This window comes from Gastrolobium bilobum, unplaced genomic scaffold, assembly GCF_033153095.1.
Source record: "Gastrolobium bilobum isolate Gb01-03AN ecotype WA unplaced genomic scaffold, APGP_CSIRO_Gbil_v1 utg16415, whole genome shotgun sequence".
NCBI classification, from domain to species: Eukaryota; Viridiplantae; Streptophyta; class Magnoliopsida; order Fabales; family Fabaceae; genus Gastrolobium; species Gastrolobium bilobum.
The window spans coordinates 34,965-61,175 of NW_026898548.1; the positions used below are offsets into that span (position 1 = coordinate 34,965).

The 26,211-nt window shown below is 38.3% G+C and overlaps 1 protein-coding gene and 1 long non-coding RNA gene across 2 annotated transcripts; both read right to left on the reverse strand.

Moving 5' to 3' along the window:
- Nucleotides 1-938: 938 nt before the first annotated feature.
- Nucleotides 939-12,196, reverse strand: LOC133317337 (uncharacterized). The gene is made up of 3 exons (XR_009752296.1): nt 12,156-12,196; nt 11,554-11,669; nt 939-1,124 (listed from the first exon to the last, which is right to left on the reverse strand). It is a non-coding gene; the product is annotated as an uncharacterized LOC133317337 (long non-coding RNA).
- On the reverse strand, nt 9,157-22,639 carry LOC133317336 (uncharacterized). Its single transcript, XM_061519200.1, has 16 exons — nt 22,508-22,639; nt 21,817-21,924; nt 21,563-21,697; nt 18,822-19,388; nt 18,388-18,535; nt 16,065-16,397; nt 15,409-15,891; nt 14,249-15,084; nt 14,058-14,143; nt 13,755-13,973; nt 13,138-13,266; nt 12,156-12,521; nt 11,554-11,669; nt 10,765-10,834; nt 9,683-9,719; nt 9,157-9,531 (listed from the first exon to the last, which is right to left on the reverse strand). Exons 1-16 carry the CDS (start codon nt 22,637-22,639, stop codon nt 9,157-9,159), a joined length of 4,140 nt encoding a protein of 1,379 aa, XP_061375184.1.
- Nucleotides 22,640-26,211: the final 3,572 nt, after the last annotated feature.

The following is a 26,211-nucleotide window of genomic DNA, read 5'->3' on the forward strand; positions in this document are numbered from 1 at the left end:
TTTGTCTAGTGACGGTGTTATAATAGACAAGACAAATGAATTATGAAATTAAATTATATTGATTTTAATTTAATTGAAAATCATGCTCTATTTAATTAATAATCTTTAATATTTTATTTTTAATATTACTAATTACTATAATCAATTGTCTGCAGATTTAGATTTATCTAATCTTCCTTAATTAGTAATCTTCTCAAACTTGTCATTTTTCGTTGTTCTATTCTTTCTTGATTTTTAAAGCCTCACACTTGCATTCAATCTCAATAGTCTTTACCAGATTTTTCCTTGCGTTAGCTTTGTCTAAGCGCAAGGTAAATATTGTTAGGCATGTAACAACCTCAATCAATGCAGTTTTTTGCAAGTAGGGCAGTACGGTCTTATAATTTTGACAATTTAGTACATTGAAAGGGACAAAGCGTTTAGTTTGCTAACTTAATCCCCCCTCTCACACATATAGATACACACGTTACACACTCAAGTATAAATAATCTCTATATATGCACACTACAATCCCTGATATATTTTGTTAGGAGTATAGTCATTAAAATACTTAAAATTCTTAAACCTGATTTTAAGAAAAGTAATTTAGTCATGTCTTATGTTTTTAATCATCAAGAATAATCCCATTTTGAAAGTTTAAATTTTAGATTTTTATAATGAGTTTATTACTCGAAATATTACACGCATAAATCAAATTTAAAAAAATTGTGCTACTAATATTAATTTTAATCAATTCCAAGTTTAGTGCTGCGCCGCAGCCACTTTCGAATATAAAATTAACTGGGTATACTTTATCACGAGCCCTGTTGTTATACCCAAATCAAATTGAAAATATAGTTGCTGGAATAAAATTAATATACTGAAATTTGGTTGAAGCCATATAAACACTATTTGCAATTCAGAAACATACATTTCCTAACCACTTTAAGTGCAGCCACTATAAAGGTAACAATTTCTTTACAAGCTCGTATGCTAGATCGATGAGAAAATAACACTATCCTTGTTCACTTGTTAATTTGAATCTAGTTCACCAAGGTGTAGATAAAGCAACAACTGACCTCCAGCACCAGCCACTCCCAAGGCACTTCTCGAATCATCGGTACCAACACATGTTGCGTTGCCATCTAACACCAAAGAGTTGTATTTTAAAAAAAGTTGAAAAAGAAAAGTTTATAAATATCTTTTTCAGAAACAAAAAATAAATACAAAACCAGTCAACTTTTTTAACTATATCATTGAAACCATATCTTAAACATGAAACCTCAAAATGGCATTACACAGTACATGAAACCAAATTATTCAGTTCAGATTATTAGAAGCAAGAACTGTAAGAAATGACCTAGGATAAGCCAAGGTGTAGAAAAATGTAAAACATCCTATTCAAAACTATCCCAGTCGTAACATGACGAAGCCCAAAAATTTGCTTAAATTTGGGGGTTGAATGGAAAGGGAAAGAACGGGAATAGGTTGGGTAGATATGTTGGATGAAGGGTTCGCGTGTGAGGAGTCAACAACTTTGGATCATAGTTATCAATTTCTGATAGTGTCTTCCCGCGACCGAGCATAAAACCACTTTAGAGCTATAGCCGCTATAGCGAAGTTGAGGTGTTGTCTCAGTGGATGATGCCATGACAACACTGAACGGAGAAACAAAGTGCAAACTGATGCACTGAGGCAGAAACACAAGAATAGTGCAGGACGGGTTAGAACTGAACAGAGCAGGACCAGAGTGAATAGGTGAGGACAAGTCAAAACTGAACAGAGTAGGTCGAGACTTGCGGAACCAGGACACAGTGGCCGAAAAACCGCCAATAAGCAGTGGGGTTGACGGAACAGACGAGAGAGTGAGAGCAGAGACCGTATGAGAGAGAGACAGAGAGGTATCTCCAATGTAGGGTTCATAAATTCATAAGAGAGATTAGTTATAAGAAGAAGAGAGAGTTTAGAGTGAGAGAGAAGATGAGAGATATTTCCAGCAATTTTCTGCATTTTCTATTCCACCCCTCTTGGGCTATATAGTGCATTGATTACATTTCTATTCTCATTTTCTCATAACAAATAGCAATAGAAATTATAAAAGACATTTATTACTAAAAGGCCGTCACTACTCATTGTGAGTAGTCCAGTAAATATGTGGGCTTCTTAATAACACGTCTGGGCCTCAGGGTATTGCTTTGGGCTGCAACAACCCCCCCCCCCCCCCCCCCCATCGAAAGAGACCTCGTCCACGAGGTGAGGTGAGGTGAGTCAGAAGTCACGTGCAAGTGTTGGACCGTTGGAACCAGCTTATGAGATGGGGATAAGGGAACAGGTGGAAGCATGTGAGTGGTTGGTGAGGAGATAAGAATCTCTGAGGGAAGCATGTTATTGGGTGAGCTGTCGGTGGCATGGGAAGTGTCTACATCCGTCAGAAGTGGTTGAGTGTCTTCAATGTGGTTCTCATTACTTTCCTTAGGGACTGTCTTTTGTAGTTGAGTCCTCTAGTCGACCAAAAGGAGGTGTCTTTGAAATGGAGGCATGGGAGATGAAAAACTCATCCTCCCAGGTTGAAGCTTCGGGTGGCAGATCATGCCATTGTACCAAGGCCTGAGGAATATGTCGTCCCTGTCTCCAAACGACACGTCGAGCAACAATGGCTGCCGGTGTATGGACCGGAGCTGGCCGTTGTAGATCGAGTGGCCAAGCATGAATCGAGTAGTTTTCGGTGGGTACAAACGGACGCAAAAGGGAGACATGGAAGACGGGGTGGATGCGAGATCCTGCAAGGCGATAAGCCACAGAACCAATCTTCTCCAAAATTTCAAAGGGTCCAAAGAATCGCAAACTGAGTTTGCTGGAGGAGCGACGGTGAACAGCCAACTGTCTAAAAGGTTGAAGGCGCAGAAGCACGCGGTCTCCCACTTGAAAGGTCAAATCTTTGCGTTTGCGGTCTGCATGTGCTTTCATTAACAGTTGAGCTTTTTTTAAATTGTTTTTTAATGTTGTCAGAAGCATGGAGCGCTGCTGGAGGTCAGAATCGACTGCTTCCAAAGAAGTAGTACCCATGGTATATTCCAGAAGGCACGGTGGGGAGCGGCCATAAGTTGCCTGGAATGGTGAAAAGCCTGTGGAACGATTATGGGCGGTATTGTAGTGAAATTCGTCTCAGCTCAAGTAGCGGTGCCAGACAGAGGGTTGGTCATGCACAAAGCAACGCAGGTATTGCTCTAAAACGCGATTTATTCTTTCGGTTTGCCCATCTGATTGGGGGTGATAGGCGGAACTGAAGTGTAACACAGTACCATGGAGTGTGAACAGAGTTTTCCAAAACTCGCTCATAAAAATGGGGTCTCTATCTGAGACAATGGACTTGGGTGGGCCGTGGAGTTTGCCGATGTTATCCCAGAAAACTTGGGTCACTTTGGGTGCTGAGTATTTAGGGGGAAGGGGAACAAAATGGGCCCCTTTCATGAGTCTGTCGACCACCACGAGAATGGCTGTAAAACTAGCAGAGGAAGGGAGGTGGGTAATGAAATCCATGGATAAATCGGACCAAATATCATGGGGAATGGGTAAGGGTTGTAAGAGGCCATATGGGTAATGGTTAGCTGGTTTTGATTTCTGGCAAATGTCACATTGTTGGACAAACTGTTGAATGTCTCTTTTCATATTTTTCCAGGTGAATTTGGCACCAATACGGAGGAGGGTGCGACGGACGCCAGCATGCCCACCGATTTTTGAGGAATGGAATTCAAGCAACAGTAGAGGGATGGCGAACATTGGCACCATGTGATGTAAGCTCTGATGATCAGTCTTAATAACAAAAGAAGTGCCAAGCAAATATTGGCACCACTTAGCCACAGCAGACGTGATGGCGAACATTTCTCTGAAATAGGTAGATTTTGCTTGCATAAGGTTGGACAATTTGCGACTAAAAAACGCAATAGGATGCCCCTCCTGTAATAGGACCGCCCCTACTCCCACGCCTGAGGCATCAGCTTCCAGTATAAATGGGAGGTGAAAATTTGGTAAAGCTAAAATCGGAGCAGTAGTAAGCATGTGTTTAAGGGCAGTAAAAGCCTGATCGGCTGCTGTGGTCCATATAAAGGCATCTTTGGACAGTAGGGGGGCAGCAATCATAGCGTAGCCTTTAATGAAACGACGATAATATCCGGAGAGGCCAAGAAAAGTCCGTAGTTCAGTGACGGTTGTAGGAATGGCCCAATCACGAACCGTTTGAACCTTAGACTGGTCAGGGGACACCCCCTCAGCCGAAATAATATGCCCTAGGAATTGAACTTCCTGCACAGCAAAGGAACATTTAGTAAGCTTAGCAAAAAATGTATGAAGCCGTAATGTTTGCAGTACTTGCAGCAAGTGGTCCACATGAGCCTCGAGGTTAGGACTGTAAACAAGTATGTCATCAAAAAATATGACAACAAATCGGCGTAAGAAACGTGAGAAAATATGGTTCATAGTAGCCTGGAAAGTGGACGGGGCATTAGACAGCCCAAAGGGCATTACTAAGAACTCAAAATGTCCACTATGAGTGCGGAATGCTGTCTTGTGGACGTCACAGGGTTGCATCAGAATTTGGTGATAGCCAGAGCGCAAATCGAGCTTGGAAAAGACTCGAGCTCCATGTAATTCATCCAGAAGTTCGTCCACTTTTGGGATAGGGAACTTATCTGGAACAGTAATGGCATTAAGGGCACGATAGTCCACACAAAAGCGCCATGTGCCATCCTTTTTGCGAACCAAGAGAACTGGGGAACTATATGGGTGAATGGCTAGGTTGAATAATACCAGATTCTAACATTTCACCCACCATCTTTTCAATCTCAGCCTTCTGGAAGTGGGGGTACCGGTAAGGCCTCACCTGTATGGATTTAGAGGAAGGAAATAGGTTAATAGTGTGGTTGGTTTGTCTATTAGGGGGTAGGGAGGTGGGTTCGTGAAATACATCCTGGAATTGGTGAAGAAGGCCTTGGATGGGTGGAGGTAATGGAATTGGGCATACAAGTGTTGTAGGTTGGTAGCTAATATTACTAGTTAGACACATAAAATAGGAGGAAATCGAATCATGGGTCACTAGTTTCTGTAACTGGGCTGCAGATAGAGGGCTGGGAGCAATAGTAAGATCCCCTTGGAGAATGATAGGTGAACCCTCATAGGTGAAAGACATTGTCATCAACAAATAATCGGTGAGGATAGGTCCTAAAGTAGACAGCCATTGGACCTCTAATACGATATCAGCACCCTTGAGTTCCAGAACAAACAAGGCAGTGGAAAACACATGAGATTGGAGAGTAAGTGTGACAGCAGAACAGTAAGCAACACACTGCAAGGAGTCACCGTTGCCAACCTGGACCAGGAAGGAAGTTAGGTTGAGGAACTTGGCCATACCTTCGGTTATGAAATTGTGGGTACTACCCCCATCAATCAAAACCTGTAATGATTTGCCCTTGATAGTGCCTGAAAGTCGGAAAGAGCGTGAACTTCTATTACCAAAGAGAGCATTGAAGCTGATTTATGGGGAAGGCTCTTCAGTAACTATAGCGTCAGTCAGCTTTGGTAAATCAGTGTCAATAGTGTCATCAGTGCCCTACATATATAACAGGGCACCACGACCTTTGCACTTATGGCCGAAGGAATACTTTTCATCACATGTATAGCATAAATTTTTTTCACGTTTTACTTGCATTTTTGCTGGGGACATCAAGCTTGATCTGGCGCGATCGAGGTGTGTCACGGCCAGGAGCAGAGCTACCGGAGGGACCAGAACCTAATAAACCACGATTATCAGGAGAAGACTGCTGTAAATCAAGCAAGCGTTGCAGATCTTGATGAATCCGATCTTGGAATGCCTGCATTTGTTGTTGGGATTCCAATAATTGGAATGGGATTCATGTAAAGTCAAATATTGTTGTTCCCTGACTAGATCGGCAGATCGAAATTGCTGCTCTAGAGTGTCAAGGCGTTGCTGTAAGTCGCGCGAACGAGTATTTTCCGCCATTAAAAGGAAGGTTGAGGATCGATGAAAGCACCAACTGTAGGGTTCATAAATTCAGAAGAGAGATTAGTTATAAGAAGAAGAGAGAGTTTAGAGTGAGAGAGAAGATGAGAGATATTTCCAGCAATTTTCTGTATTTTCTATTCCACCCCTCTTGGGCTATATAGTGCATTGATTACATTTCTATTCCCATTTTCTCATAACAAATAGCAACAGAAATTATAAAAGACATTTATTACTAAAAGGCCGTCACTACTCATTGTGAGTAGTCCAGTAAATATGTGGTCTTCTTAATAACACGTCTGGGCCTCAGGGTATTGCTTTGGGCTGCAACATCCAAGCTCAAGAATTTCAATAGCGTTTTGCGATACTGAAGATGGGCGTAAGGTTAAGGGGTGGAAAATTTGATTTTGTCCTTGAAGTTATTGTTGGGACAATGGGTAGGTCAAGGCAAAGATGGGTTTTTACCTTGCCTTCGAAGGAGAGGCGCTATAGCCCGTTATTTTCCGCGATTTTGGCCCACTACGACCGCTACACAAATATCACAATAGTGGAATGGTGGCGCTATCCGCCATAGTGATGTAATGAGCACTATGATAACTACGCTTTGGTTAGAAATATGGCTGGCTCAATTTGCTAGCCCAATATTGCAGCCAAATATCAAATGTCCATTTTACCCCAGCTATATTATCTCATACCTGCTACAATAGGGCTGACATACAGACATCCTAACATTGGACACCAAAGTGCCTTACGTTGGGATATGCTCTCTCACCCTTTTCTTACACAGTTGCCGTTGTAGTGCTAACAGCAACTGTTAGTTAGACTGATATGGCTCTTCCCCGTAATTGTTGACTTTGCTCACTTTCCCACATGAATGGAGCCTAACCCTAACTATAAATGCCTCTTCCCCCTTCACTAAAAGCACACGATATCTACCATTTACATGAGCTGTTTATCTGCCCACTTTGAGAGCCATAGCAGCCGTTCAACACCTCCCCTCATTGTTACATATAACACCTGGGAACCTTTTACATAGCCTTGGTCTATATCATTGATGTCAAGGACACCCCTACAGTTATATAATACACCCCTAGGGATTACATACATGGCTCTTACTTTACTAACAGTTCATGGCGCCGTCTGTGGAAAACGATAAATTCTTATTCTCATATCCTTACCAGAAATTCTAGGAAAGCTAGAAACTCTATTTTCTCCCAATTTAACCACCTACAAAATGATCCAAATCAAAAGAACAAATCAACCAAGGGAAACTACCCCAGAAGGCCGCATTCAAACCTTGCATGAAGACTTCGTCCCTTCAGTTCCCTCTATACTAGCTCCCTCAGCTGCACCACCTCCAGACAGACCGGCCATGGTCGCGCCTGCTGTTTTGGACCCAACTACCCAAATCATGATTAAAGAAACGAGGAAGGAGATACTCTACCTCCCCCAATAGATCCACCAAGAACAGTGTAAGCCGAAAATGTGGGACTAGTCCAACCAACCCTAGCCCAACCTCATTTTGGAATGCCCCAAGAAGTACCCATCACCCAAACAGTACCATCGGTCAGTCCCACAATATCGATCGAAAATAAAATCGTCCTGCAACAACACAACCATCACATCATCGTCCCAAATCCTCACGCCTTGCCAATGGCTATTGTACCTCGCCCAAATCCTGTCCAGGCTTATCCATTGCCTCTCCTTGCACCTCAAGTCGTAGCCACTTTGCCACAACTTCATGTCCCGCTTGCAGTAGCCCCACAAATTGCCACAGCTCCTCACCCCGGTCAGGCAATACCAATTCATCAACACATCGTCCCACCTCAAGTCTCCTGCATAATGTCAGCCGCCCAGTAGCAACCAAACAATTATGCGACCACACTAGCGCCCTCTTATTCAGCCTATAATAAGGTTCAGCAGCACGAGAATCCCCACCACCAAGTGGCGAGACAACAGGCCCACCAGCACACATCCTCGAACCCTTCAAGGCGCAATAGGCCCCCGACCGATTTGCTGCGTCTTAACCATATACTGCTCAGTTTCATGGGATCCACCAATATTCCCACCTACATTGGAGATGCTGATCCCTTCGACTGGGTCCAGAAGTTTGAAGCAGCGATGACCTTACATGGAAAAACTAACCTCCTCATGTGAAGAACCTTCCCCACCCTCTTGGGTGGAAGAGCACTTAGCTGGTATATGAACTTACCGACCGGCCGACCGGATGCATATCTTCATAGGATGACCTGGCAAACAAGTTCCAGACTCGGTTCTCCACAAGTCGATCGATTCCCAAGTCAGTACACTCACTCCAAAAGATACGCCAACAGCCCAGAGAATATCTCAGGTCTTACCTTGATCGTTTTGACAAAGAAGCATTGTTGGTTAAATGTCTCGAACCTAAAGATGAAGTCCATATCCTCTTGTACGGCCTACGACAAGGAGCTTTTGCTTACGAGTTAGCCCGATATGAGGTGACAGAAATTGAAGAGGTTAAAAAAAAGCCCAAGAGTTCATGAGGATAGAGGAGTACAAGGGCAGCAGATCCGATGGAAGTTCCAGGCGAGAGAAGAAGCCCGACAAAAATAAAAAAACCAACCGAAGATGAAGATAAAAAATCCCACAAGCTCCCAAGCAAAAATACCAGCCATACCACCTCTCGAACAACCCGCCCCGCATCTTCTGAGAAGTAATGCAAACCAAACGGCAAGACATTTGAAGACCACCGCCTAAAAGCCTGAAGCACCAAGAGAACCTCCCAAGTTTTGCAAGTTGCACAAAAGCCACACCATTCAACTGAAGAGTGTCAGGTCCTCAAAGAGGAAATTGAAGACTTGATTCAAGAAGGCACATCCAAGAGATATGGAGGAACCAACCAAAAGGACAACTGATGCAAAGAGCATGATAAAAATAGGCACTTCAGATCCGACTGAAGTCCATCCCCGGACAACGGGAGAAGAAGACAAACTGAGCACATACGCCACAAAGGCAACAGAGAAAAGGAGACGACCTCGAGGTCTCAGAAAGAATATAAGAAAACTACAAGCAAAGGCAGCCAAGAAAGTGAAGGTTCAGCCATAATCAGGCACGGGCTGATAAACATGATCTATGGAGGACTGGGCGGTGGAGGAGAAACCACTAACGCCAGGAAAAGACACCTAAAGCAATGTTTGGCGGTCGCGGGAAGACCGATCACCAAAGTCAAAGACCCCAAGCAGCCCAAGAAGCCAAAAGTTGTGTGGGACGAGGACGAAATCAAAGGAGTAATTCCCAGGCATCATGACCCACTTGTCATCCCAACGGTAATTGCCAACTACGGTGTTAGCAGGGTGTTTGTAGATCACTGAACAGCTTGATATGATCGAGCTTCGATTGTCCCTTGGAACACCAAAGTGCCCTACGTTGGGATATGCTCCCTCTCCCTTTTCATGCACAGCAGTCGCTGCAGTGCGGACAGCAACAGCTAAGTGCCTTGCCCCAGCAAGGCCAAGCTGATATGGCTCTTCCCCATAACTGTCGATTTTGCCACTGTTCTGCATGGATGGAGTCTAACCCTAACTATAAACACCTCTTCCCCCTTCACTAAAAACACACGATATCTACCATTTACATGAGCTATTACTTTGCCCACTTTGTGAGCCATAGCAGCCGTTCGACACCTCCCCTCATTTTTACACATAGCACCTGGGAACCCTTTGCATAGCCTTTGTCTATACCATTGCTGTCAAGGACACCCATATAGTGATATAATACACCCCTAGGGGTTAATATGTGGCTCTTACTTCTCTAACAGTTCAATCAGAATTCTAATCATAAGTTGAAAGAATAAAAGATATTTTCTGAATATACTTCACCAAATTCTGTCAAAATTATATAGAGAACCAACATTTATAGGCCAAATGTGTATATAGAATAGATTGGACGCTTGAGTGGCTTAATTACATTTGACTAACTTTTGAACTACACTTGATACTAAGAACCCCTAATTACAAGATTGATACCAATGACTCTAGACTCAACTAGAAATACTTAACTGACACATAAAGAAGGTTTATTTATTCATTATCACTAATGCACAGTTCAAAACGTTGGATTATATGTGTCCAAAAATAAAAAGTTGGATTACATATCCTGATGTAAACATTATAACCAACATTATAAACATGATTATTAGTCTAGCATCTAGTAATCATGTATGTACTTCCTCAATTCATGTATATCTAGTCCTTTTTCCACCAGTGGAGCATGTTGACCTTTATTATGTATGTTATATCATCAGGGTAATGATACATCAACCCACTAGTTCTTTTTACGAGGCACAAACGGGAGAAATTTTACTAGAAGCAGAAGAACTCCCATTTTGTAGCTGCAGCACAGCTACTTATTTATGTGGGAGCTATAAACGTTCGCAGTAGAGTTTAACTACCAAGTTCGGGATGGATTGAGATATATAAAAACCATTAATGTAGTCTCATCTAACAACTTAAGCTTTTGGGTTGAATTGGTAATTTACATAGTATCAGAGCCTCGGTGTACCGAATTCGATCATCACCGCCCCCCACTTTCTTTCTAATGGAATTTTTTTCTTCGCACAGGTAGGTGGGCCTGTGCATTGTCCACCATTCAAGCCTAGTAGCTTCATCCAACAGCTTAAGCTTTTGGGTTGAATTGATTATTTGCAGATCATACAGCTTAACTGGTATCTCTCTCTTTATCAAGGAGTTTTGGTTATGTGGAGCGATTCAATCCTCCACATCCTCATTTACCATTCACCCTTTAGGTCCAATATAACCTCCCTAGAATCCCACCTCAAAAGGGAATGGTGATTATTGATTCCTATGTCCATGGAATCAAATCCTTAAGAAGTATTATCCTTATCTGCCACTCTTACTGTCAAACTATGAAATCCTGAGTATCCTGCTGTAGTGGCTGGAACAGGATTGCCATTCCAACTACTAAACATGCCCTAAAGAAAATGTAAAAGGTTGTTCTGAGGATATATATCCTATTGTCATTATTGCTTTACAACTCAAGTGAAACTTTAAGTGTTGGCATGGCCTACATTAATGTAGAAAAGGAATTGTAACACCAAAAATGTTCCTGGTTACAAGGAAAGCACGCTAGAAACATGAGATCAAAGCATAAACTCAACAATTCAATTGAAGGTACATTTTGATCATGTACCATGGACAACTCTAGTGCACTTAAAATCAACAACACCTTTATCCTAAATTAGTTGGGGTCGTGGTAGATGAACTCAAATAAAAAGTACGAAAAGATTGAAAAAAAAAATTAAAAAATAACTCTGCCTATGTGTGCTTGCATGCATGGCCTGTCCCAAGCCAGGTTAAAGGAAGAGAGTTGGTGTCAGGTATAATGAGTCGGCCGGAAAAAAAAAATAGCTATATGGATGAGATGAACCCTTATGGACAACTCTAGTGCACTACGTTAAAAAATTTGCAAGTTAAAGCTATCAGTATCACTAGTGCTTCTGCATTAGTTGTCAGTGCACAGAGACCAGAACATATAAGTGAAAGTGGCATATTGCAACATACCTTGGAAATGATGCAGAGTACCAAGCTTGGATCCTCTGGACAATTCCCACAAATACACCGCACCATTATTGGTACTGATGATTCCATATCTACCTAATACACCAATACCAGTAGTCCTGCACGGAGTTAATACGATTGAAAACTGTCAATTAAATGATAAATGTACAGGCTAGAATGAGCAATTACTCATCAGCTCTGAAATAGTATTAAAATGATTCTCAAATACTATAAAAATGATATATCAGCAGCAGCTTTTCAGATGCAATTTCTCATATTTATGTCACTCAAATGATATAAATTAATGGCTTATAATATCTCCTTATGATCTCCATAATTAATCCTAGATTTGTATGGCAGCAGCTGCCCTCACAAATGACTGATAAACTATTGATTGAGGACAGTAGGGCATGAGATTTTAATCATGATCTAAAATCCAGTTCAAGCTGTTCTTAACTCACTGTACATCAGAAACATTGAAAACAAAAATAGATGGGAAGTATAAATTCCCTCCACTTTATTGGCAGTGAACAACAGTAAAGAAGTTAACAAAATTAAGCTACACATGACGGACTAGATTCAAACTCAGAAAAACTTCATAGTACCTTGGATCCAAGAGACTTCCAAAAACTAGGCTATTTTTCACACAAAGGGCTAGCCTCCAACTTCTGGTTGTATGTATATCACAATGAGTGGTAGTTGAAACATGATTATGATCACAATCAAGGTCAGAAGCAGTCGAGATTAGAAGCCACATAGCAACGTTTCCTTCCTCTGACGAACAGGTCTCTCTTTGCTCTGAGTACAACAAATTGGTTGCTTCTAAAAGTTTTTCAGCCTGCTCCTCTATGCCAACATAGTTGAATCCTGAGCCTCTTGTTTGCCAATGGAACAAGCTTATTGGAAAGAACTCATCAATTGGATTTTTTAAAGCAGAGAAGCTTGAAACACGATTGAGCTTTGCAATATCCCTGAGGAAAGTGTTGAAAATAATGTTGATGAGATATTACTGTAACTTAATAATCAGATTAAAAGTTAGTTACTCTTTTCCAAAAGTGATTACTTCTTCCTTCCCCTTCCTATTTTTTACACAGCTGGGTTAGGTCAGAGGTTATTTTGAATAAGAAATAGGAATAGAGGTTGAGATGATAGCATCAAAATATAGCAGAAAAGCCAGCAGTAACATTTCCTAACTTCTGGAAAAGATAAAGCACAGGTTAGAAAACTCAGATTGTTCAAGATTTACAAACGGAAAAAGGGGTGATATACAGTGACTTGTATAAAATAGATAATAAGACGCAATAAAAGAATTCACTGATGATCTACATGTTAATAACTACAACTTAAAAAAATTATACTACTAAGGACAAAAATGCAAGTGCTTTGATAATACATTTCAGACAAATGTGTGTGTGTATACATAAACCTCCAATTCATTCCTAAGAAGTTTGGCAGTAGATACATTAGTCCTTGAAAATGTAAAAACCTTCGTTGTCAAAGACTGATGTGCCTAGTGCCTAAGGACGAATTTAGGAGCTTAATATATATATACATATAACTTCTTCAAGGTAATTCAAGACAACATACCATAAACTAAACTCCCCAGAACTATTACGGCCAACAACCAAATGAGCACACTTTGGAACCTTCTTCAACTCCACAATGTCAGGGGATATGGAGCCATCAGCTGGAATAATGAAGTACTCCATTTTTTCACTGCCAAAAAGTGAATAAAGGGGTGAAGAAGCAAAGTTGTCTGTTCCACAATCAAAAAATATATATTTAATAACACTAGCAACAAAATCAACAATATTTATAATACATTGAAGATAGATAATACAGTATATTATTGACCAACAGTAGGAATAAATTTTACAATTACAAAGGTATACTCATCAAATATCTTGGCATTTTCTCTTCTGGAAAAGAAGTCCGTAAAACCAATGGGAGAACCCAAGTCTTAGACTTAACTTCAATAAAATTTGGGAAGCTTTTTAACTTCAAAAATTAGTCATAGTATCATCGTAACACAGTTCTCCTAATATTCTTATGAGATTTGCTATTTATTAAAACACAAGAACCTCATAATCATATCCCCTCTCTGCTACAAATGCAAACATACAAGAAATCAACACGAAAGTTAATCAGTACAATAAATGGATCCGCGGGGGAAGTAAGAGCAAATAGAGCTGTATTAAAATCACCTCCATGTTGAATTCATGACCCACACTTCCAGTCTCCCACTCTCTCCAACAGAAACAAGTCGGTTAGGTTCACAAACCAATATACAATGCACATTGTCAACAGTTTCTAGTGTTGCTACCACTGATACATAACCATGTTCTACTTGGACAATCTTCAAAGCATTCCTCTCAGAAAAGACTGATGTACATGTTGAGCAATAACAATCAATTTTTTGTTCCCTGGGATAAAATAGTTATTCTAATTAACGTTGTTTCAATGTATTACATATCAATTCAAGGCTGTAGAAAGTAGAAACAGTTAACCTGCAATTAGGGGTTTTTATGCTGCCTATTAAGACAATATACTGTCCATCAGGAGTTAACTGCACACCAGATCTTTCCACCACAGTCTAGCATACGATACAATAGATTTTGAAAGTGAGCATTTATGTAGCCAAAAGGTGAGTGTAAATAACGAAGGAGGAGGTTGAAAATGAACAAAGAAAGTGACTTACTTCTCTTATTAAATTATGTTTTAGATCTGGCAACAGTATTGAGGTGTAAGCCATGACAGAAGGGCACCCTAAGCTTGGTTCCTTAATAGCTACCTTGTAAGTAAAGAGGGTCCTACACTCATCCATCAGAAGCCCACATAAAACACAAATGTGGATTTCATCCTCTCTTGTGCTTAAAAATAATGAAGTAACGGGCATTGGGTGTAAGTAGCACCCCACAAACTTTACATTGCTGCCCAAATTATTCTGGATCTCCTGGTTTCTGTGGGGCATTGGTTCCGAAATAAATTGAGCCTCCTTGGGCCCAGAGCACTTATTTTCACAGGTAAACAGGTTTGGATTCTGAGATGATGTTGGTTTTAGTTCCACAAGGTTGCTATGTCCATCCAGAACATCAGTATGAGTTTGAGGTGTTAACAGGTTTGGATTCTGAGATGTTGTTGGGTTAAGTGTCACAAGGTTGCTATGTCCACCAAGAACATCATTATGATTTTGAGGTGTTTCTACACAGAAACCTGCCGAATGGTCTGGTTCACATGGTTTATCTTTTGAATTGTTTCTTTGAATGGTTTCTGAGCGAGGCACCATGCCCTTGGCAGTAGGCGTTTCAGCAGTAACAAGTTCAAAATTCTCACATTCAGTATTCTCCATAACCGAACAATCTCTTTGGAGGGGAACACCATTTCGGAGTTTTCTTCTGGTGTATACTAAATTTGGCAGTTGAGAAGACATCATCATTGTTTCAACATTGTCTGTTTTACCCACAACTTCTTCATCTTGTGTCTTTTCTGCAAGGGTTTCCATACTTTTCAAATGACAGCTCTTTGTTTTTACACCTGAGAAAGAATTATTAACACCTTCATTATTTTATAGAAATTGTAAGAAATTTTAACGATAGGATCAGACTGAAACAATTCAATTAAGCCTCATTCTCGGATCACTAAGCTTCAATTCTTGACTTGATACCATAATAAGCTAATAGTTTGCTGCAACCATGACAAGTTGGATTGACACATGATTGAGTTGACAGTGACTTAACATGTATCTCAGTTCAAGACAGACAGAAGAATTATATAACGATGTCAGTTAAACCCTTCTGACCATGTTTATCTACATTTTAGATTTTTTTTTATTGATGCCAGATATCATAAACACATTACCTGCAGTAAAATCCTGAGCAGTCGATGGGTCCTTTTGCAGAGAATTGAAACCAGTATGCACTGGATTTTCTTTCAAATCTGAGCAATCATAATTGCTTCTTTCAGAAATATTCCTATCCTTAGGAGAGATGTCATCTAGAACAGATTCAGGAATCCGTGCATCACACTCCTGAGGCCTGTCTTTAAAGTCCAACTCTGAAGCATGGCATGTGGATGATCCATGTGGCAAATCACAAACAGGAATATGTTCTTGACTTCTCAGAGAACACATTTCTTTATTGAAATTAGATCTACGAGCTTCAGCAATAACAGAAGATAAGATTCCCTGATTGATTTTTAGATCCTCACATTGACTATAATCAAAACTGTCAGGAACAATAGACTTCATATGTTCAGAATTAGGAGTATTTGAACATGGGTCTGAATTTGGCCCATGTATCGCTATTCCTTGTTCCCCACGTGCATTCTCTGTCAGCAGTACATCTGCCATATAAACATATGTTTCAATAATGCACATGAATACACAAACACACAAACAAAGGGAAGATTTAAAGGATAACACACTAAATCAAAAATTCTGGTGGCATCATGTATTTGTCTCTGCCAGATATTAATTACAAATAATCAGAAAAAATAGCATAGGTAGGCATATTTACCGGATGATGGTACATCAAAAATATATCCAACTCCATTTTGTTCTTCCTTAGAGCTCACCCTAGAGGGAAAAATATCTGAAGGGCTAACAGTAAACTCCTTATCTGTTGAAACATTCCTCAGTAAAGGAACTGCTTGAGGAAGCAGAAGTGACATCATTGACTTTGCCACATCCTGGCCTACTGAATCAGAATCACTTTTCTCAGAGCTTCGATTTGAATTAGATTTGAGCACTTCATGTTCTGCATTTAACAAATCTCCAGAGGTGATCTCACATGCTATCACACTATAAGCATTCTTATCCAGTTTACTTGGGGCAGAATCAGAAGTATCTTCTGCAATGCAATAGATCAAGTGATTAGGAATCAACAGGAAAATGGAGAAGTTAACATAGAAATATGTGAGGGAAACTAGATATTGAAGGAGACAATGTTCAATAACACAAAATGGATATTAATAAATTGAAAAATCCTATAACATACTGATAAATAAATGGGTTTTGTAGAGTTCTTGATAAACCTTTAATTTATCTTGTTTTAAGGACTAAATTCATATGAAATACCTAGTTAAATGCAAGAAAATTAGGGTTTATTAGTGTAAAAACATGAACTATTGAAATATGAAGTAAACAATTGTCTTTTGCTTGATTTGAAGGTGAATGATGTTAAATGAAAGCAAATATGAAGCTTAAAGACTTAGAGATCAAGATCTTGAAGATCATGAAGATTCCAAGTGCAAATAGAAGAAATTGTAGTTCTTGAAGAGGAGGCTTAAGCTCCCAATTTACTAAAGTTTCTGTATGAGAGAGCTTAAGCACCCAAAACAGGGCTTAAGCTCGCTACCAAGTAAAAAGTTCCTCTTCGAAGAGAGGTCTTAAGTTCCCAAAACGGGGCTTAAACGCCTCATACAAATCTGCACTACTTTCCCAGAGGGCTTAAGCACCCAAATGGGGGCCTAAGCGCCCAACATGGTCCAACTTAGGCCCAATTGAATAATTCCACTAAGGGCACAGATTCTTCACATATAAAAGGGCAAATTGAAACAAAATTCATAAGAATATAATCAAGGAAGCAGAGAAGAAGCAGACAAAACATATAGTTCATGTTCTTGAGAGTCAGAGACGGATCAGGATCAAGTTTGCACTGGAAATATTGAAGATTCACCATACGACTATGGAGTTTGGGGAAGATTTCTTATTTTCTTTCATCTTTGATTATGTAATGTCAGGCTAAATCTTTATAGTAGTTAGGATTAGATGGAACTCAAATTATCTATTATGTTTTGAATAACTCTATGTTAATTTTCCTTTTTATCATGAATGAAATTATCTTTTCTTAATGCTTTCTATGAGCTTGTATCTTGTAGACTGATATTAGGTAAATGTATGGCAATAGGAATGTTGGTGTAAGATCCGTACATGGTAATTTCATCGTAATCTTTATGATTCTAGGAATAGAAATAGGGTTTTACGCAATCTTGTGATTCTTGAACGTAATGCTTATTTTCTTGGGGAATAATCGGGAAACTAGGGTTCTTGCAAGATTATAAAGAATTAGGTTATCAAGGGATTGAATCCTAATTAAATTAAAAGAATCGATTCGATTGATATTAAGAACGATTAATCTAAAGAGTGAATTCAAACATAATAGAGAAGTTGAGGGAAGTCGAAACCCTAGCTACGTTTCTTTTCTGTCAAGTAATCAAAACCTTAACGTTCTTTTTTTTTATTCTTGTTCTTATTTTAATTAGTTTTAATATTCTGAATCTAAATCAATTCTTGTTACAAATTTATAATCGATAGTCCAACTTAAGTAGAAGTAGTGAATTAGTGATTGAATTATAATTCTCGTGGGAACGATCTCGTACTCAGTACATTATATTACTTGTACGACCGATGCATTTTCCGAGTCCGCAACAGTTCTTTTACAAAACTGTGTCATGTGGGAACTAAATTAGAAGATTTTAAGAATATTGTATATGGGACATTGGGACCCAACATTAGTGCAACCCACATATTTCATATCTCTATATTTGACATTATCACAAGACACTTCATGTCTTCATTATTCTGTAAAGAACAATATTCAATATTGCAAAAGCTATCGAGCAGTATCACCAGCAAGCCTTTAAGAGCCCAAATTCGAAAATTTCAAAAGTAAATATAAATCCCAAAAATTATATCAAAATCGAATAACCATGTCCAATATCTAAGCCAAAAAAAAATAAATCTTTCAACCCATCAATAAATGAGCAAGACGAAGCAGGTGTTGAAAATTATTCAAGTGAAAAATAATAGTTTTTACAGTAAAACAAAAATATAAGTACCTTCCACAAAATCTAGGGTATCAGGAGCACAAAGATCAATGTCAATACAACCTTGAGACTCTTTGGAACGTGACTGCATCAGTTTTTGGTCTTCTGATGACACCAACAAACGAGGCAACTTCAACTCCACATCATGTGACTTATGAAGCTGCAAGAAGTTATGAGTTTTTCTTCTATTAAAAATTAAACCATAAAAATTTCATTAAAGCAGAAATTTCTGCAAAATTTTAATTGAAATATCTCAAGAAGCATGAGATAGCAATAAATCACTTCTAAGTTTTTTGTCCTTTTCCCTCTACGATTATCAACATCTTCACAATTTAGGAATGAACATGTTTCCAATGAATAACATTCAACAGATTACATTATGTGAAGCAACATGCTTCCAATGAATAATGTTCAATACAATGCTAAAAATTCAAATGGATGCTTACAGGTTCTTCTGTGGAAATGTTTTCAGTTATCTTCGTGGCAGAGTAGAGAAAACCAGTCGATCTCTCTGAAGGTACAGCTCCCCCTTTTATATCATCATAGATGTCAATAGCATTCAATAACAACCCATTTTTGGATGACATGCAATTACTGCTTTTACCGACAGAGGACATTATTTGCAATGAGGCTGATACACTTTTGTAATTGTGGACTCCATTCTCTTCTTCTGAACAATAGTGGGTTGTAGAAATCCTCTGACTAAGACTCTTCTCATTCTTTACATCTGAAGCTCTGCTACATGTGAGTTCTAGAGACCGAGGTCTAGCTCCCTCATTTAACTTTTTATTTTTAAGTTCACATCTGCTTCTCTTCCCTGTAACACGTGGTCTTCCCAGGCAAAGTAGTAAATCGGGATATGTGCCTACATTGGGGCGGCAATCATCATGCTCTGTTCCAGAAACCCCTTCACAGAAGTTTGAGGAGACCATGCTCCGTTCTGCTATTCCATTTATATCTGCCACCAGCTCACGAAGCAACCTCTGGACAAACGGATTTTTGAACCCAAAAAGCTACATGCGATGAAAATAGAAGGAACTAGATTAAGCACAGTCAACAATTACTATAGAAGGGATGAAAAACATAATATAAATGACAAATGAATAATTGTTAAATAGTATAAAAGTGAAAAAAGAAAAAGAAAGAAAGACAGAGACAGAATTATGAGATTTATCATCACATAGGCAGCAACTGTTGTAAAATGTGGGTACCAATCCTCACACGTTCAGATCTCTTTACTTTTTGGGGTAAAGAAAGTTTACTTAAGAGAGAAAAGAAGGGTTACAACTAGAGAGGAGAACAAGACATCCTTATGAACAAAAACGGTAAGAAAGAAAACAGAAAATTAGAGTAACAAAGAAAAATCCAGACAATATTTTCTCTTAGAAATGTTTTGAGGTTGAGGCACAAATCACAAAACTTGAAGAAATTAACAGTACAAGGACATAAATCCAATATGAAAAGGGTGGTCAATCTCATATGTTTGACTCAAAGACATTCAGGGTTACAGTTGTTAACAGTAGCTGCATTTTGATATTAGTTCTTGAGGCCTACATTAGAAAAGGTATGCGGATGACCTCTGAGCATATCACGGGACAGAGAAAAACATATGGCTAGTCAAACTCAAGGTGCCAACCCTATTTCTTTCTTTTGTACTTTACTGGCTCTTTACTTCTAGAACAAGGTCAACGAAATTAGGAAAACTCCACATATATATATGACTGAAGAGTGCAAACTCAACCAAGTAATTAAAAAGTGACAAATGATGTCTTGAATGTCGATTTGTTACTTTGAGCTTGAATGTCGATTTGTTACTTTGAGCTGGAAAAGTACAATGAGAAGGAATTTAGTTATGGTGTTTTAAGCACTGATTAGTACCACTACCAAGAAGAATTTGAATTCCGAAATTTACTAAAAGTTGTTTTTATAGGATAGTTTACGCAAGAAACTAGATATTAGTAACTCAGTAGGCAAAGCCATGCCACAAAATTTTGACACCTAGAGTCTAACCAAAGAGATTGTAATAGAACTTAACCACAATATAGAAAGAAAAAGAACGTTTATTGACAGATACTCCTATCTGTGGGTCTGCATCAATGGAATACAAGATAAGATATGAGGAATTGAAGATGCAAAGAGAGTGCACAATAACAGATGCACTTTCCCTCCTTTTCTAAGTATTTGAGAAACCTGTTTTCCTAATTCTCTTTCCCTCAATAAATAACTATCCCAACTAACTCCCAATCTCCCCTTCTAACTACACGTGTGACTCTTAATTTTCTGCTAATGATATCATTGTTAATTATGAATTCAATGTAAGCATGATTCACTGAGGAAAAAGAATAAAAGAAACAGCAAGCATACTATGGATAAAATATTATATTATAGAAAATAGAATATATACATTAGCAAGTCTTTCAATGAAAATTTCAATATGCCATTAATAAGAGTTCTATTCTATTTTTATGCACCCAAAAAAATGTTGATTTTTTTTTCTTGTTAAAAAGATATTTGAATAAAACATAAAGAATTACAGCACAGTCAAAATTAGATTAGAATAGGTTGTCAGTAGCGGCCCGTAGCGCCACAAAACCGCTACCGTAGCGGGTAGCGGCGGTCGGCCGCTACAAACCGCGACGCTACGAGACATTGGCCGTAGCATAAGGTAGCGGCGTAGCGTAGCGGCAATGCCGCTACCCGCTACACCGCTACAGAACTCCCATGTTGGAATTTGATGGAGAATCCGGAGATGATGATGATTTTCTTCATTAGTTCACTTCTTGTACTTGACTATTTGACAATTTTATTGTTCATTTGTGTTTAGTTTTGGATCCTTCCTTTATGTTCCTTGTATTTGACATTGATTGCGAAATTATGTGTTTGATTTTGTGTGACTTCTTATGTTCGAGCATTAATACTAAAAGCAGTATTGCCTCGTTTCTTGACTGTTAGTATAATATATGTGGAATTAATACTTCACCGTAGCGGCAATACCGCTACCCGTTATACCGCTATACCATTTTCGGGGTCGGCCGTTACCGGCCGCTAACTACTACTGACAACTATGATTAGAAGTGCTTAAATGAGTTTGGAAAAAGATTAGGCTGTGTTTAGTTTGGAAAGATTACTGGAAATTTTAAGAAAATTTCTGGAATTTTATGGAGTTATCAATGTCAACATTTTCTACCTCCAAGCCATCCATCTTAGATGAAAGTCTCTTCCCATGCCAAATCTTCATGCGGGGGCAACCTTTTTTCTGAAATTCCTCCCATGCAAAGTCTGGAGTTTTCCCGGAAGACGAACTCCCATCATCAGAAGAAATCTGCATAAACAACATGTAACTGAAATTGTTTGATAAAAATCAAAGCAAGCTGTAAACTTTTAGTATATGGAATCAAAAGTCAAAACATATATAAAACACAAAGAAGCCTGAATACAAACCAAAAATGTAGGCCCATTAACACCTTCTTGAATTTCCATCTTATACGTGGTCCCATTATGAGCCCTAATGGCTTGATAACCAACTGGATATGGATATCGATCTTTTCCCTACAATGTAACCATTGTCAATGTACTACACCAGGCAGCAAAGGAAAACAAATTAAAGCAAATATTCAGTGTTTGCAAAATATTACTGCACAAATCCTGCTTTCCCATGAAATGACATTTCTGCAACTTAATCCATACAATAGTTTCCATCCTCAACATAAACCTGTGTTCAAGTATTCATCTCTCTCCTTTCTCTTCTTTTTTCTATAAATACATCACATAACCTTCACCACTGCCTCTTTGATTCACGAAATCCCCTCTTGAAACGGGACAAGGATCCATAGGATGCAGAAGTCATGGTTCATTCACTCAATGAACAAATAGCTGATCATATATCACCAAATAGCTCCCTACATCACTTACCATCAACTTTCAATCTACTACGTGGTTTGCAAAATTCAAACAACTGATAGGGAAAATCAGTTTATGAGAATAATACATAAATAATTCAACCAAAGTTATTATTATCATTAAACCAAGACGAACGCATCGGAATGAAAAAAAATCAAACAATGCGATACCACAGCAATTGCATACATCGAACTTGAAATTGAAGCAAAGCGAAGGAAATATGTTATCAAACCCTAGTGCTGCTCCAGTACTTCTTGTTCCAGGGTCCTTTGTAGATGGAACCGATGGAGATGATTTCAAGGTCATCGGTTTTCTCTTGTGCATCTGCTTGCGCGGGTTTCTCAGCAGTTCTAGTCTTCGCCATTGAAAAGAAAAGAGAGAGAAAGAGGGAGATGACAGTCTGTAGATAGATAAAAAGAGAGACAGAGAGAGAGAGAGAGAGACTAGATGGCGGGAATGGCTTTTGGGTTGTTTTAGTTTTTTAGTTCCCTCCACTGCTTCCGTGGAAAATGCCAAAATGTAACTTCTTGAAAAATAAAGAAGTTATCGCCGTTGCCTAGGATCGAACCCGGGTCAGGCAGGAATACTCACCACCACTATAATTCAACGTCTTCGCCGATCTAACGCTTTTAAGTTTATGTTGGATATTTGTCGTAATCAACATAAGTTATATTATTTTAGAGAAGAGATACCGGTAAAGACTAAAAATTATAGGACAAAAAGTAAATGATTTTTTTCTAATTTAAATTTTAAATATAAAATTTATTATTTTATGTTTATCTCTCTTAAAATGACATAATTTTATATCATTTAAAATGATAAATACTTTTCCCTTAAATCTTATATTCAATAAAATTTTGACATAAGAAACCAAAGTTGTTGCTTTTTTTTTCATTTTTCCAACCTTTTATTTATTACCTTATTAGCTCAGTTGCATTACTATTAGACTCATATTATAAAAATTTAGTATTAATTCCTGACATATCATTAATATTAATCATATTAATTCTTAGATATTAGACATATGATCACCATTAATACTATTCTAAATATCATGATGGAACTTTTGCATTATCAAAATGTTAACTGTTTGCTACTAAATTTTTTCGAGAACAAATTTATAAGTGTAAGAACTTACATCGTTAAATGGAGATTTTAGAAATTAAATAAGAATTATTAGATGAGAAATCTAATTAGTTGAATTAAATTATCTTTTTGAGAAAAGGATAAATAATGAACATTTTGCGGTAAAAATGTGTATAGGAAAACTACCCAATAACTTAAAAAAATAAAAGTGAGGGGTTATAAATAATTTAATAATGGAGACAAGATAATTAGAAAGAAAGCCTAATTATTTAAATTAAATCACTTTTTTTGCGAAAAGTGTGAATATTGTGTGTTTTGCGATAAAAGTTGCAGCAAGTAAAACTAATTGGAACATAGGGATAAATTAATTATTAGAGTAAATATCATTTTTGGTCCTCAGCAAATTTCACGATTCCCGTTTTAGTGTCTAGCAAATAAAAGGCCCATCGTGGTCCCTAAGAAATTCGAAATGGACCCATTTAGTTGAAATCGTAGCCCCTCAAAATTCAAAAAAGACTCATATTAGTCCCTAAAAGGACTAAAATGAGTCCATTTTGAATTTCTGAGAGACTACGATGGGCCTTTTTATTTGCTAGGGACTAAAGCGGGCATCGTGAAATTTGTTGAGTACCAAAAAGGGTATTTACTCTAATTATTAGTATTATTTCCTAATGTTATAAAGCTTAAATGATAAAAAAAATGCTTAAGTTAGAAAAAGTATGTGTAAGTTGTGGTAAATAAGAGTGTAACCTAGGTTAAGTGACACTATACCTAAAACCTAAAAACCCTAAACTTCTTCATAAAAAAACACGTTCTTTCTCATTTTCAAACCCTATGGCAGCAACCCCATCCCCACTTTGTCGCCCCTCTCTTGCACTCTCCTAGGATTTCACCCATGAAACAAGCAAAAACCTTCAACCCACCATGGAAATAACCTTGAAGCTAGTGTTTTGGGGGAGAAAAACATAATCTTGGAGAGCTTTTGATTGTTGGTTAGGGACTCAAAGGTAAAGTATTGACCTTGTTGGGAGCTTGGATACTCTTTTCTTACTTGGGTGAAACTTCTTGATGTAAAAGAACCAACCTTTGCTAGGTCCATTTCGTGCACTTCACTAGGCAAACCTGGAGAGTAGAGTTTAAGCATAGAAAGTCTCCTCCTTTTTCGGTTTTGACAGCTTCAAGGTATATAGCAATCATTTCCCATATGTTTTCTTGCAAACAACATGATTGGGTGGTGAAAAGTAAGGATTTTGATAACCTAAATGACAACTAGTGAGAACATGTGTAAAAAATGGTAGCTTGAACCTCTGTGAACCTTAAAAATGACACCTTGTTGGATTAATTATTCAAAATTATTGTTTTGCGACGAATATCCGGATATGAACAGTGCAATATTCGGATATGAACAGTCCAATATTTCGATATTGTAACAGCATCGAACATAATTTAGTAAAAATTCAATATCTCGATCTACGTAGCTCCAAATTGAGTGAGGTTTGGACCTATCTGAAGCTAACACATAGGGCTATAAACTTGTAAAATTTTGAAGTTGCAACCCGTAAGAACACGCACCGTTAATTAAGGAAGTTAATTAATTAATTATGAGAAATTAGGAAATAATTCCATAATTGATCCTAATAATTATGAGAAGGCTTAAATAATATTGGTAAGTGAGTAATAATGCTGAAAGTCGCTTTTCTGACGAAGAGTACAGATACCGGTTCTGCTCCTCGATATAAATTCGTACCGATGAAGTACCGCGGAAAATTATAATAAGTGTGGAAATATTCCTAGAATAATTTATAAGACTTGTAAAACAAGTTTGAGGTCAAAATAACGAGAACTGGTGCCAGAACTGACACTGACTATGGAAAAGCGCATACCAGAAAGGTGCTGCGAAAAATAAAATAAAAATATGACAAATCTTAGAAAAATGAGTAGGTTCAGATTCCAAAGTATGGGATTAAAATGATAAGCGTAGCTATTAGCGCCAATACAATGCGTTTAAGTTTAAACCGGCTATAAATACTTATTGTTGGCTCTAAACCCTAGGCCATATCAGTTTTTCTACATAGAGTGGAGGCTGACCAGCATTCTCCTACTGTTCCATTGCCTTCTTCTTCACCTTGAGAGCCAAGAAGTCATCTTCCTTCTTGGTTTTCTTCATCAAATCTCCTACTGTGGGTGTCCATTAGACTTGTGAGGTTGAGAGGCACCTTTTTTTGAGTTTTCAGCCACTGTTTTGTGAGGTTCTTGGGGCTGACTTGTTGGTTGAAGTGGTGGGAGCCATTTTCTTGGTTGTGGGAGCTTCAAGTTGAGACCTTTGTGAAGAAAAGACCAACATTAATACCCATTTTCGTTCACCTTGGTGTCTGCATCATAAGAGTTGAAGGGAGAGCACCAAGAGCACCTCCTTGTTCTGTTTTAACCTTGGGGTATGATCATCACTTTTGTTCTTGAGTTTCTTTAATTAAAAATGAAGCCTTGATGCATGTAATGAACTAAAGTTGATAACTTAAGGTTGGGTAAGGTTAAACACACCTTAAAATGCATGTTTAAGCCTCTGGAATCATGAAATGAACCACATTTGGGTAGGATATCTCGCGAAATGCAGAACTGCATTCTGTCGCGAAATATCCGGATATTGACATTCGGATATGGGGTCTGTTGATATCCGGATATGGATATCCGAATATGACCCCGACATATATCCGGATTGTTAGTATATGGATGTCCTAGAGACAATCTTTTGATTAGATTAGGACATATGTGGACCTTTTTATATTGTCGCAAATAAATAATAAGCATTCTTTATCCTGTTTCATATTTTGTCTCAATATTATTGTTAAT